Genomic DNA, 14,878 nt, shown 5'->3' on the forward strand with positions numbered 1-14,878 from the left:
AAAAAAATGCCCAGATTTGTGAAAGAGGGAGTAAATCAGCGGTCGGGAACCTATGGCTCGCGAGCCACATATGGCTCTTCCGGTGACGGCATACGACTCCCGGATAATTCTGAGTTGAAAAAAAAATCAGTTTGGAACTGATTTTGAAATACTTGTGATATTTCTTCATAGTACCGTGTCATTTTAAAGTAAACAGAAATTAGATTTAAAGATAAATTTCACGGGTTACCCGTCGGTCGGGTCGGGAATCAATGGCTTCCGAGCTCGTTCCGGTCTTTGGAAAGGCGAAGAAATCAATTTTATCAGATAGCCAACTAGTTTATCCTTGTAATGGAAAAGATGGCAAAAAGAATAAAAAGACAATGATTACCGTGCATTCCAGGCGGCGCGGACAAAAGAATTTGCATTTGGATCTACGGTATGTCTAATATGCGATGATAAAATTGCATAACGGATGAAACGGTCAAATATAAAGCGGCACTTCAAACAAATCCATGCAGCACCAGAGGTCGCATTAAAAGTAAGACATATTTGATTTATTATACGTTAAAAAAACCCAGTCAAAAAGGTTCCTGACCCCTGGACTAAATGGTTGCATGTCTCTCTATGACAGGCCTCGGATGAACCCCGCCTCACTCCCAACGACAGCTGGGAGAGGCTCCAGCATCCCCGTGACCTCGGGTGCAGGACACGCGCTGTGGAAAATAGAAGAAAACTGAATTTCCAAGTTTGCCCTCAGACTTTACGTCTGCCATCTTGACCTTTTCTATAGGTGGGAGTCCTTTCCCTCTCCATATGAATATTCATGTCCAGCAACACTAATTTCATTTGTTATGCACTTGCTATGTTGATTAGTTGAATTTAAACAATGCATGATTTTACATCCTTAAATACCTTTAAAATATTCCTCTCGGAATGATTGCCTGTCACAGGAACATGCAGCACAACCGTCTTCCCTCATGATCGCAGACAGTATCGATCATATATTGAAAAGCTTTCACGTGATATCGGCTTACAAATCGATCGACTCACGCGGCTTGTAATTTCTTCTTTTTTTTTTTTTACTGTAGTTTCCCAGCTTGAAAATATTCCAGAGCTTTTGTTGCACTCATGCTGAGAAACATCTGAAATTAATATGACTTTCAACTGTAAAAATCCCACGATTGTGCAATTTTGTTGAGAAATATGGTGCTTGTTCGTCATTCTACTTTACCTTCCAGGTAAACAAATGAAACAAATCTTTCAGGATCTTGAAACATAATAAAAAGTAGGACAGAGCGCTTGAACAAAGTTTCCGAAATGTTTGGTTTTGCATCGAAATAGTGTGAAAATTCAAAATGTGATGGTCTTTAAAGGAAAAACTCATTCTGAATTTGACTGGAGACTGAAATCATTTCACACGGGAAGAAATAACATCGACAAAGAGCATCGACCCGATAGACAGGTGGCCAAAAGAAAGCAAGAAAGAAAAACAGTTAAAAGTCTGACCGCCACGGTAAAAGTCCTCTGGATGTCTGGGGGAGCCGGACAACTTGAAACAGGCTTCCATTATCCCTCTATCAAAACTATCTTCTCCCGGAATAGATGCTGTTTGAAGAGGAACGAACAGCAGAGGGGATGAAGCTCCAGGCTGCGGTATTTGTTTGAAGATCAGCTCCGCTTTACTGTCGAGGCTGATGGACAGGTCACACACACACACACATACACACATGCACAAATCAACACACAAACACATAAACCAGGCAGAGACTCAATGACAAAGTCCTTTTTTGCAGGAAACTCACCGCTCTATATTATCTCACTAAAGGAAAAAGAATAACAGTAGGGAGAGATTTAAGCCCGGATAAAATGCTAATAAGCAGAAGAGGTAAACAGATGAAAAAGGAAAGATATGTGTCAAATATAAATATGCAAACACACAAATAGGATTGGAATTGATGGTTAATGGAGGAGAATGTGCTTCGATTAAATATTTCATAGCTTCAATCTGTAAATTGAGTCAATACTCACAAATTTGAAGAATTTATTGAGCCATTGTGTCTAATAAAGACTCCGTTCTCCCTCCTGGACCTGTTTGCTGGAGTTAAAAAAAGAAAGCAACGAGGTATTCATTCTTTAACTAATTGTTGTCGACCCATTTTTTTGAACCCCAGAGCCTCAAGAAGCTTGACGATGAAGTTTCTTCTCCTCTTCCTCAGTTTGCACAGAGGGACCAGGTGAACCCGTAAATCCGAATGGGGAGATTGCCATCTAGGGGCCAACCCTGCTAACGCAATGGAAAGCAAACCCAATAAACTTGTTGCACAAATAAAAGAATAAAATCAAGTTCTATATCAATTCACACAGAATAAAAGGTAAAAAAAACACATGGAAAAAAAAAAGTGGTACAAAAACGGTGAAAACACCTCGTTGTTTCGTATTGTTTCTTGCAAAGAAAAACCCTTTAAAGCACATTAAACCAAAAAAAAAAAAGTGTATGGATTGACTGTGTGTTAAAGTGCAATGTGCGAGGGGATGTTTAGCACTGTAAAGGATAAACAGGAAATCCCATGTCTTCAAATCCAAAGTGGTTTGAAAAGAAACAAGCCTCCAGCTGCAGCTGCTCCTCCTCCTGCGTCCCCGCCTCTGGCTGTGCCTATAAAAAGCTGTGTGTCACACACTCATGGTACTTCGCTCACAGAGATCTCATCATAGGTTCACTGTGAGAACCATCCCACTTCTTCAACTTCTTCTTCTCCAAACAACAAAAAAAAACAAAGTCCAAACTGCAGAATGGTGAGTGATCGTTACCATTTTCAACTACGGACACAGAGTTTCGAGGAAAATAAAAAGTGCACCGACGAGTATGAAACTTTTCGCAGATTTAGAATTACGATAACATTCGAAGTTAATGTTCTCTTTTTTTTGACATTAAATAGAGTCACATCTGTGCAACTGCGGGATGTTATGTGGCTGCAGATCTACTGAGGGTTAAGTGTTTCCAGATGGAGGGCTGTCAGGAGGGCACACTGGCAGGACCGGCCGGTGAGGGAATGCTGATGTGGCTTCCTTCAGGCGCGCCGTGTGTTTTGACTTTCGTGCTGCTACCGATAAGCTACTGGATATCTGTCATTTCAGACCTGCGGGCGCCCATTGTCTTGGAAGAAAAAAAAAAAACAACAGAAAATATGAGCTCAACTTACAAGCCTTTTTTTGGTGTTTCATACGAGGTCGGTCGCGTGGCGGCCTTGGATCGACATTTTCTTACAAGGGAAAAAGGAAGAGAAGCGTTCATTGACCTCCGTCTTCTGACAGAGTGTGATGTAACACAGCTTTTTTGGGGACGAGGAGTAAAGTTGAGGCTTTTATTTGCGTGTTTTATCGACTGAGGAGATTCAGAATTGCTCTCGGTGTAACAAAACCACCATTTAATGCATTCATTTAAAATCCAAAATACAAAAACAAATAAATCAATTCCAAAATTAGCATTAGCAAATTTGCCAGTTATAAAAAAAACAAACACTTTAAAATGAGGATATAACAAATAATCAAATCAAAACCAATCAAATCTATTCAAATAGAATAATACCTTGAGGTTGGTGAGTGTTTTCTAAAATGTAGAAGTCTCCATTTAAAAACAGCAAAAGTGTAGGATGATGTGCTTGATATTAAGAACCAAAGAAAACATATCTCCTGTTTGGTCATGGGTGGTGATCCACAAAAAAATACACTAGAATATTGAATAATAAAAAGTAATACAAATGTATTTAGATAATATGAAATAAACTTTTGAAACATATCTCATGAAAACTGTCCAAAAGTGCGGATCATTTTGGGACAGTAACCAAATAATGACTATCGAAACATAATGTGTATTAATGGCTCATTACATGTAAAAAGGCTACTTTTGGCTTCATCTTGTGGTTGCGCCTCATTTGGTGAACATCGCATTCTTTGTGTTGCGATTGTGATCTGTGCACCTCAGAAAGGATCACATGCTGTTTCCAGACTGAGGCTGACTCTTAGAACCGGTTAGAACACACAATGCCCCGGTGTGTTTGCTCTTCCGCACTGGAAGCCCTGCATCAAACATGACGTAGTTTGGGGCAGAAACAGATCCAGTAAACAGATAACTCAGCGCCCCTCTTTGTCCGCGAGCGTAGAATTCACTGGCCGCGTGTCCCGAAGCTGGGGGTGTTTTCACAACTTCAACGGCAAACTTGTCCCACTTCAAGTGTGTGTCTTTCCTGCTGACCGCCGTTGTCATTCAACCAAGTCACGGTCTGGGGGGGGGGGGGGGGGGGGGGGGGGGGGGGGGTCGCTACAAATGGACATTCAAATACTATTAAACTATTTAATTTTACATTTCAGTTCCTTTTTAAGTAATAAGATGAAAACAGGAAGTGAAAAGAAAACCAAAACATTGACTTATTTGCATTCTGAATCTGCAGACATACTACTGAATGGCAAGGTGGTGAAATGCTGCAGCTGCACATGTGTGTGTGTGTGGGTGTGTGTGTGTTCTAATATACTTCAGTACAAAGACTGAAAATAGTGTGTGCTGAGCTGCTTGTCATCGCCCCGCTCTGCGGCATCACAAGTTATTATGTAAGGGGGGCTTTCAGGGGTATAACTGACTGAAAGCAACCACGGTGGTCTGGTTGTGCCCCATATTCCCTCGTCCCATGACCTGTATTTATGGCACACTGGAAAAACACAATAAGCTGCTTTGTCAAGATGTCTTTTTCAGCGCCATCCAAACACACCCGCACTCCATTCCAGCTGAGAAATGACCACTTTTATCTTTGAACTGAGTTGAATTTTACTTCAATCGTCCCACAGATGGCTGATATTTACGCTCATGACGTTAGTCGGCGGTAAAGCCGGTCTTGGATTATAATACGGAACTTAAATGTCAATTATTAAATACCATTTAAGTCTCCTTCCAGTTAAAAATAAGGGTTTTTCTTCTTTTCTTGAACAGAGTGTGATGCCTTAAGAGCTCATTAGCAAAAGCTAAGTTTGATTTTGATCCACTTTAACGCCCATCCTATCCCAGAATAGTCCAAATATCATGTTATATATGTATATACACTGCTCAAAAAAATAAAGGGAACACTTAAAAAACACATCCTAGATCTAAATGAATGAAATATTCTTATGAAATACTTTGCTCTTTACACAGTTGAATGTGCTGACAACAAAATCACACAAAAATGATCAATGGAAATCAATTGTATCAACCCATGGAGGTCTGGATTAGGAATCACACTCAAAATTAAAGTGTAAAAACACACTCCAGGCTGATCCAACTTTGATGTAATGTCCTTAAAACAAGTCAAAATGAATCTGTGTTGCTTCCTGAGTGGACACTATGATTTCACAGAAGTGTGATTGACTTGGAGTTACATTGTGTTGTTCAAGTGTTCCCTTTATTTTTTTGAGCAGTATATATATGTATATATATATATATATATATATATATATTACCCCCCTGTTAAATAAAACACATTTTCCAATTTCCATTTTCCAAAGCTGTTTTCAATGTGAGAAAAGGAGTTAGTGGCATTCAAATGGTTTCACAGAGAAAACATTTCGTTGGGTAAATGCACACGCACAAGTGATTATTATGCTAAAATATTTTGCAATCAGATTTATAATTCCAGAGACATCTCAGTTCAAATAACACAGGAATCATGCGGCCCTGAGTGTGATCTGCATCACATGGAGAGAAGGTTTTGGAAAATGCTCCAGGAGCTTTCCTTATACAACCTGGAGCTCGGCGGTAGTGTGACTTTAAAAAAAAAAAAAAGAAAAGAAAAAAAGATGCCGCCAACCTTCTGGGCATCATCTGGGGGGAAGAAAACAGATGCATCCTGTTTCCTGGAGCAACACGTCAAAGCGGCGGTATATCATTTTGACAATATTTTGTCAAGTTGAAAGTAAAAACAGGTCGTCTTTGCAAAGCAATAGAAATAATTCACAAAATCCTCTTCATTTTCCCGTCGGTGTCATTTGGGTAGAAAGTTAAAACAGAGTCCACACGGGTCATTTCAAGGATTATGAATGTTTTCTCGTGTCATCGCTTGTATTTTCTTTTTCATTTTCTCAAAAGAACAGTTTTTGTCTGCTCATTTTCATGATAATGTCAAGTGACAGACGTCCCGATCAGCTTGTGGCCCACAGCCGTCAGTTCACTTCATTAGGATTTTTATTAGGATTTTATAAACATGCATCCGGAGCCCATACTGAACATATATTTAAAAAAATAAATTCAATAAAAATTGAGATATTATAAGGAGAAAAATAAAATGAATTTTATAGCAATTACTAAGCAAAAGAAAGAACCTCAACCTAAAGAATTTATTGCTATATGTGTTTTTGTCATGTGTTTTTAATTCTTTTTCTGAAGTTAATTCCACATAATGCAATTACAGACAATCAGGGTTGTAGTTTTGTCCGAGCAAGAATTTGAATTCAAATCGTTCGAGTCTGTCAGTCGTCACATCCTTGAACCAGAATAAGAACTGACTGCAAAACATTTCACAACATTTATTTAATAAAAGCCAAAGCTAAACTTGTATTTACTTACATCCCTGATGAAGCCACTGCACAGTTCCGTGCCTGACAAATACAAAGGGCAGGAATTTCACCACAAAGTGAATATTACAGCGAGTCATGTCTTCCAGCATCCTGGGGTCGGCAGGTTGACTATTATTGCTCTCAAAAATATTCACCTTGATGTGAATTATATCATCCATAATAGTATCAGAATCCTAAATCGGGTGTGCTGGTTGTATCGTGCGGATGCTTGTGTTGACCGCCCAATCCGCACAAAGTGGACGGAGAGCTTCATCATTTGGTAAAAGCAGAATTTCAACCACCAGATTACTAGATTTTTTTTTTTTTACTCTTGTTTTTTTGTAAAGAAACTGTACCTGAATATGCATGTATATGCAAGGGTGACTCTAGGTTTTTTTTGGGGTCGTGGGCAAAATTTTACCGGAGGGGCCCCTCCGAGGAGCGCTCATCAACATTTAATAATAAACAATCTGAAAAACATGTGAACAGTAAACATGTTCACTTGAAAAGCGCATAAATTAACAAAGTAAAGATGAATTCGACAGAACTCCTCTTCATTTTGACGCAACAGCGTTCTAGTTTGTTTATCTAAGATGCACAGGTACCAAAGGCGGAAGCGGCGGCCCCCCCTTTTGTGGGGCCTATCGGTGACAATTCATCGTAAACAGTCCACCGTTGTGGCCGTTCGCAGTCGGTCAGCTCTCGGGGCCCCACCATCTGACCCCGGGGTTTGACTGGCAGGAAGCGGCGCGTCTTTGTTAGTGTGTGTATATAAGTGCAGAATTGCACATCCAAATGCTTTTAATGAAGTTGTTTGCAGTTAACATGGCAAATGACTGTCTGGTAAAATTAAACTATAGCGGTGAAATATACAGAAGTTGGCGATGGGTGAGGCTTAAAGAAAAACCAAAAGAAAAATGCAAATTCAGCCACAACACACACAGGTTCAAATAGTGAATATATGTATATATTCCTGTGGAAAAGGAGAATTTTCCCACAGGTTTTTATGACATGGGAGGCGATCATTGTTGACAGGCTCAGCACGGATGTCCCAACCGCCAAACTGGTGTGAGACGTCTCACACACCCTTCTTTTAACGATGAAGCGTAAATATTTCACCAGGGCGTGGCAGCACCTTGGCCCCTTAGATCTTTGACAAGATCCTGCAAATCACCACGCCTTTTCAGGCGAGGGGTGTTACTTCCCTCGTGCCGTGACGCCTGAATATTTGATATTTCTGACATATTTACTAAGAAACGCCCGAATCCTGTGGATAAACGTTGGGTTAACCGTCACAAAACTCGCAGCTTTAGACGCAGCGACTTTTTTTTCAGCCCATGTTGCTTAAAGATTGGAGATATAACGCTCTTATCCTTTGATTTTTTTTTTTTTCCTCATATTCAAGTGGTTGATTATTACACCTGCAAGAATAACAATAGACTTAAAAAGAAGCCATGTATTTTTTTTAAGCAAAATGTTATAGTCAACACTAGCCATAAACATTGATGCTTCATTGTGTTCAAATGTTATTATTGTTATTATATTTTATTTGTGCATGAAATTCCTGCATTTAACCAATCATGGAGGAGCCGGGAATCAAACTGGAAATGTTCAGTTGCAAGGACCAAAATATACCCCAAATATATTCTTACCTTAAACTTTTTTCAACTATGGCAACAGCTGAGGACATTTGGGCCAAAGGAGGCAATGTGACAATAAAAAGGCCTGCGTATTAAATTGAGTCGAATCGGGGTCCAACCAGAGATGGTGCATCCCGTGTTTGAGTTTTCTGTTAGCCGACGATATCGAACGGGAAGATCATCAGAAATACCGTGTGACAATAACCGCTGCGTTCTCGCCCTCAGCGCGAGTGTATCTCCGTCCACGTGGGTCAGGCTGGAGTCCAGATGGGAAACACCTGCTGGGAGCTGTACTGCCTGGAACACGGCATCCAGCCTGACGGACAGATGCCCAACAACAAGGGGTCCGAGGGCGGCTACGACGACTCCTTCACCACCTTCTTCAGCGAGACCGGCACCGGGAAGTACGTTCCCCGGACCATCTTTGTCGACCTGGAGCCCACCGTTATCGGTGAGTGGCCGACGCTCTTCAGGCGCTCGTAAGCGGGAGCTCTTATCGTGCCTCGGAAATATTTTGCAGCTGAAGTATCTGCGGTGACTCTGGACCTAGTGTGTTTGAAATCCTCTGAAAGGGAAACGTGAAAAGCTGAAGGCAGACATCATTCAACCCGGAGGATTTCTAAATTTTTCAGGGTCCGACCGCAGAAATAAATTTCCCGGCAACTCTCCGCTCACCCTGGAAGCCACAAATGTCATTGACGTCCAAATAGAAAATCTCACAAGCTCTTGGTTCATTTCTTATTCATGCATTGGCGGCTTCTTGCCTTGCTTTGGTGGTGGGTTTAAGGGGGAAATAATTTAGTGGAAATATCGGGTAAGAGACAACCATGAAATCTGTAATAAGTCTCTTTAGTAGATGATCATCAAAGTAGCTTACGGTTATTCTTGTCCATACTATTAGACTCAAACGGACAGTCATTTTTTTTCTTAAATTTCCATGTATCCCGATCATTTCTTTGACTCCAGCAAACAAACAATGGAGTCTGATTCAATGCCTGCTGTGTCACAAATGAACCACAAGCTTCGCCCCACATGACAACACTCACGTCGGCCAGCGGGTCACATGATCTCCGATTTGAACCAACCAATCAGAGCGTCTCAGGTCCGACAGAAAAAATCTGATGCAACAAGAAACGTGGTTTATATGGCCCTCCCACCCTTCTTCGAAACATCAAGAAATGTCATTTTTAGTCAAATAAACCCAAATTTCGGCCTCGGCTTCAAGTTCTGAGCACGGCGGTGCACTTTTGCCCCCTAGTGGAGATGTTCAGTGTCAGAAACCTCGTCATCAGTTTCACAAGGAACTATTTTCTGTGTTAAGGAGCGTTTTCATCTCAAAAACGCTCCTGACAAAGGATTTGAATGATCTCGATGAGCACCATCATCATTTCTGGGGAGAGAACTAGCGAGAGATCTGCCCAGGAGTCAAATTGTTTGGTTAACCAAATGGGAAATTGGAGTTTATCTCAATTTATTTACAAGGAGGTTACTATTTCTTTGGCATTTACCTCCAAAAATCAACCGCTCAAACAAAAAAAAGAGGGGGAATATAAGGACTATTTCAATCAATACCGCAACTATTCTCACCTTTTACAACAATTAGAACAGAAACTGCCTTTTCCAATGATTGTTTTCAATATGTTTTATTCATTTTTAAAGAATTATGCTTTTTTTGCTCATGTACTTGGTACGCATTTGCTTCATTTTGGTCTCTTTTGTCATTCTTAATCAATAATCTGCCGAATTCCTCGGGATATAAATTAATGTTTTTTGATACATTTAATTCCAATGATTTGCCAATGATTTTACATCTTCGTGAATTTCAGTGTGTGGCACATTAGCACCAATAAGTAATGGAAATGTCAATGTCTCAAGCATATTTTATTTCATATAAATTCATGTTTTTTAACTGATTACAAAGAAAATTTTGAAAAAATATTCATACATTTAATTCCAATGATTTTCCAATGATTTTACAACTATGTGAGTTTCAGTGAGTGGCACATTAGCACCAATACGTAATGGAAATGTCAATGCCTCAAGCATATTTTATTTTATATAAATTCATATTTTGTAACTAATTACAAAGAAAATATTGAAAAAATATTTATACATTTAATTCCAATGATTTTCCAATGATTTTGCATCTACGTGAATTTCAGTGTGTGGCACATTAGCACCAATAAGTAATGGTAATGTCAATGTCTCAAGCATATATTTTTTTGTTTCGACGTGCTTTAAATAGCCATCAAAAATGGTCCAAATCCAAAACACTTTAGGCCGCAAATTCACGCAACCAAGGGTTAATAAAAGTTTGATCTGAATATGCGATCAAATATTAAAAACGCAGTGACATTTGTATAACTGGCAGTTAAAAACAACCTTATTGGGGACACGGGGACACAGATCAGCAGGCCGACGGGGTTTCGACACAGTAAAGGAGATGATTCGGAAGGTGAACCTCTTCCCCCTTTGCACAAAACTCATCTGCCCTCCCGTTCCAGACGAGGTGCGGACCGGTACGTACCGCCAGCTCTTCCACCCCGAGCAGCTCATCTCTGGGAAGGAGGATGCTGCCAACAACTACGCCCGCGGCCATTACACCGTGGGGAAGGAGCACATCGATTCTGTTCTTGACAGGCTTCGCAAACTGGTAAGAGGAGGCGGACTAAGTTCTACTACCTGAAGGCTAAATCCAGACATTGTTTTCTTTGGTCATTATTGATGAGGCCGCGCTTTAAAGCACTTTCACAACATTCTGGAGACGCCATTAGTCTTGCTGTCTGAAGTCAGAGAGCCGTGAAAGCGCAGGCTGATTTGTTGCTCCCCTGAAAAGCAAAAGTTGAAATGAAAGGGAGCAAAATCCTCCAGAAACCTCATTTTCATGAGTAAACCAAATTCTTTCCCCGACTTTTTCGAAAAAGGAAGAACGTATCTGACGCTCGCGTCGCTCTGAACAGAAGAGAGCAGCGGCGGGGTGATCCGGTTCAGGCCCCACTTCAGCCGACGTCTCGGCTGGAGTGGATTTGTTTGCGCCCGCATTAGGATGCGCCCCCACGCTCTTTCCAAGTGGTCACTTGTGACCGAAACTCACCTCCTGTCTGACGCCGAAGGCGAGTTCCTTTCCATGCGGAGTCTTCTGGAGGCTGAGGGCAGAGGCGGGAAAACACAAGGCGTTTGAGTTTGGATTCATGAGTCTGATCAGGTGTCAAAAAAAGGGAATAAACCGCGATTAGCTGCATTGACGGTGCAACCGTGACACTGAAGGAATAAGGTGGAAATAGACGTCAGAAATGCTCCTCATAGATCTGGAGAGACATTTTTGACCCAGAGTACAATTGCGATTTGGCCATCACCTTTTTGTTGTTGTTGTTGCTTCTATTTTCTTTTGGTTGGCATTTCTCTTGCCATAAATAAAGGTTGCCGAGGAAAACCAGGACAAAAGGATTTTGGGGGAATTTTTAACATTGACAAATACTGGATGCAAAGCATTGAATTCTGTCATATAAACCTCTTAAACTGTATAAGGTTAATTTAAAAAAAAAAAAATCCCAAACTTCTGAAGTTGATTTGATTTGGTGTTTTTATTCTGTCAGCTTAATCTAATGGAATTGGATTTAATGTGATATATCAGATGCGGTTTACTTTTAAATTGGCATAGAATAAATGGGCTTCAATGCTTGTTTGTTTTTTGTTTTGTTTTTTTTCTAATAGAATAGACAACTTTAATATTAGTCAGTATTTTTCCATGCAAAATGTTTTACCCCTGAAATCAAAGAGTTGCACTGTGGGAGTTTTTAGAACTCCCACTCCATCTCTGCTATTTTTTTCCTAAAATGACCAGATGTGCAGAAATTATCGTGTTTTGAAACGGGGTGCCGTTGAAACGGCAGTAGGTTGTGTCAAACCGGGGGTCGTCACTGTGGACTGAGCCGCGTTCGGGGAGCATATTAATATGCGTATAAATTTTGTTAACCCTGACATCCACTGCTCCGACACCCCCGCAGTTTCACACAGACTGCTAAACAGTGCACGTCCCAACGCTGGTTAAGTGACTGGATCCTTGTACATCTGCATATTAAAAGAAATTCAGAGAAAAAAATAAGTCAGAAGTTGGAAATAAGCCTTGGCTTGTGGAAGAGTGATTGAAGTGGAGACTCAAATTCCAGGTTTTGCCCGCATTAAAACTTTCAAGCAAATTGCAAATATGGCAGACGGCACAAAAACTACTCCCTCCCTGAATTTCTACTTCATACGACGTTTAAACGATCAGCAGATGTCCTGAGGTTTCCTGCGCTGATACCCTGGGATGCATTTAGATTTAGAAGACAAAAAAAACCACCAAAAATTCAGTTAATAAAATAAAAAATAGTTGTATGAATGCAACATTGTGCTATCAAACAATTTACAAACCAAGGAAAAAAAAGCTAGGAAAAAAAAAATTAATGTCTTCCAACAGTTAATCTATTTTTTAATATTTTTATTTTCTAAAAGAAAAAAAAAACAGCATCCAGCTTTGTGTTATGCACTTAGATGCTTCAGGACTCACTGATCTTTACACCTCCACGATGATCTCAGGTCTTAACACATTTCTGGGCTTGTGGTACCATGAAATATTGTCTGTTCTTAAATATTTTATTCCCTCAAGACAAACCGGGCCAGAAATAACGCCCCCAAAATTTAAATGAATTGCCAAAATACCTGCAGATGGTATAAAAGTACAAAAAAATGCAAAAAAAAACAACAAAAACTGGGCCATTGGCAACCAGTTTGGCACATCTGTTTGGCATGAAAAATTGTCATATTCATTAAAAATCGAACATAAAATGTGACCCCGCGAAACATCGAGTTCGGTGTGTAAAATGTTGGCAGCCCTTTTTGTGAGAAGCTGTTTCTTCTGACTCCTCGTGTTATTTCTCTCCTCCAGGCCGACCAGTGCACCGGTCTGCAAGGATTTCTGGTCTTCCACTCCTTCGGAGGAGGAACCGGATCGGGCTTCACCTCCTTGTTGATGGAGCGTCTCTCTGTCGACTTCGGAAAGAAATCCAAGCTGGAGTTCGCCATCTACCCGGCGCCTCAGGTGTCGACGGCCGTGGTGGAGCCGTACAACTCCATCCTGACGACCCACACCACGCTGGAACACTCCGATTGCGCCTTCATGGTGGACAACGAAGCCATCTACGACATCTGCCGCCGGAACCTGGACATCGAACGCCCGTCCTACACCAACCTGAATCGCCTCATCAGCCAAATCGTCTCTTCCATCACCGCCTCTCTGCGTTTCGACGGCGCTCTGAACGTGGACCTGACGGAGTTCCAGACCAACCTGACCCCTTACCCGCGGATCCACTTCCCCCTGGCCACCTACGCCCCCGTCATCTCCGCGGAGAAGGCCTACCACGAGCAGCTCACCGTGGCCGAGATCACCAACGCCTGTTTCGAGCCGTCCAACCAGATGGTGAAATGCGACCCCCGTCACGGCAAATACATGGCGTGCTGCCTGCTGTACCGCGGCGACGTGGTGCCCAAAGACGTCAACGTGGCCATCAGCAACATCAAAACCAAGCGCTCCATCCAGTTCGTGGACTGGTGTCCCACCGGGTTCAAGGTGGGGATCAATTACCAGCCGCCCACTTCGGTTCCCGGCGGCGACCTGGCCAAGGTGCAGAGGGCGCTGTGCATGCTGAGCAACACCACCGCCATCGCCGAGGCCTGGGCGCGGCTCGACCACAAGTTCGACCTGATGTACGCCAAGAGGGCCTTCGTGCACTGGTACGTCGGCGAGGGAATGGAGGAGGGGGAGTTCTCCGAGGCCAGAGAGGACATGGCCGCCCTGGAGAAGGATTACGAGGAGGTGGGCATCGACTCGTTGGAAGGAGACGACGATGACGGGGAGGAGTAATTCCAGATGGAGGGGGGAAAGGCTTGTTCTCTCCTTGTGAAATGATTGATGCTACACATTTCTGCAAATATAGAGCGTCCACGTCACTAATAATCACAAATGTTCCTGCTGGGCAGCTGAAATGACTCTCCTTCCAGAGAGAGAGAGTGCCTTTACCTTCTTTTCTAAATAAATCTGTTTACTCTCGTGTCTTTTTGGTATTTTGTTACTGACAAGGTCGTCTGTCAAGTTTAATTATCGATTCTGCAAGCGGGCCGTTATTTATCGGTAAAACGTTATAACGGAATCAGTAAGCTGATATAACAGACAAATGCAAACATTGAAATACAAAGATATTATTATTATTATTATTATCATCTTTTTTTTTTGCAGTGGCTCTGTATTAGTACAAGCTTTTTTGTTTGTTTTTTTTGTTTGTTTTTACCATCCAACTGAGATCCAGGCGAATATTTGACATTGAGTATGTTGGATGATATGTAATAAACCACTACCTCTTGTTGTAGTAGGAACGCTGGTACAAGTCGTATAGAAAATAGTTATATTTGAGCGGATATAAAATAAACATGAATGGATTCCGGTGTGTTTATGTTTGTTTGGGTGTGTGAGCGTATGTCAAGATACATGAATAAAATTCTCAACATAAATAAATATATCAGAATAATAAATATCTTTTGGATTTTTTTTTCTTTTCCTTTCCTAAAGATATTTATGGATATCAAACGTGCAAATATTCCTACTTATTGATATGCGGCTGCATTTAGGCTGATGCTTATAT

The 14,878-nt window shown here is 41.3% G+C and overlaps 1 protein-coding gene across 1 annotated transcript; it reads left to right on the top strand.

Annotated features, from left to right (window-relative positions):
* Positions 1-2,663: 2,663 nt before the first annotated feature.
* On the top strand, positions 2,664-14,607 carry LOC147233542 (tubulin alpha chain-like). The gene is made up of 4 exons (XM_086148462.1): positions 2,664-2,775; positions 8,427-8,652; positions 10,706-10,854; positions 13,129-14,607. The coding sequence occupies exons 1-4, from the start codon at positions 2,773-2,775 to the stop codon at positions 14,101-14,103; spliced, it is 1,353 nt and encodes a 450-aa protein (XP_086004588.1). The 5' UTR covers positions 2,664-2,772; the 3' UTR covers positions 14,104-14,607.
* The last annotated feature ends 271 nt before the right edge of the window (positions 14,608-14,878 follow it).

The sequence above is a fragment of the Fistularia commersonii genome, chromosome 6, assembly GCF_037954325.1.
Source record: "Fistularia commersonii isolate RoL2024-O1a breed Wild chromosome 6, RoL_Fcom_v1.0, whole genome shotgun sequence".
In the NCBI taxonomy this organism is placed as follows: Eukaryota; Metazoa; Chordata; class Actinopteri; order Syngnathiformes; family Fistulariidae; genus Fistularia; species Fistularia commersonii.

What these genes read in the sequence shown, in the direction of transcription:
- LOC147233542 (XM_086148462.1), top strand. An exon ending in CCTGGAGCCCACCGTTATCG is followed by an intron (nt 8,653 to 10,705) that starts GTGAGTGGCCGA and finishes CTCCCGTTCCAG; the next exon opens with ACGAGGTGCGGACCGGTACG. An exon ending in TTGACAGGCTTCGCAAACTG is followed by an intron (nt 10,855 to 13,128) that starts GTAAGAGGAGGC and finishes TCTCTCCTCCAG; the next exon opens with GCCGACCAGTGCACCGGTCT.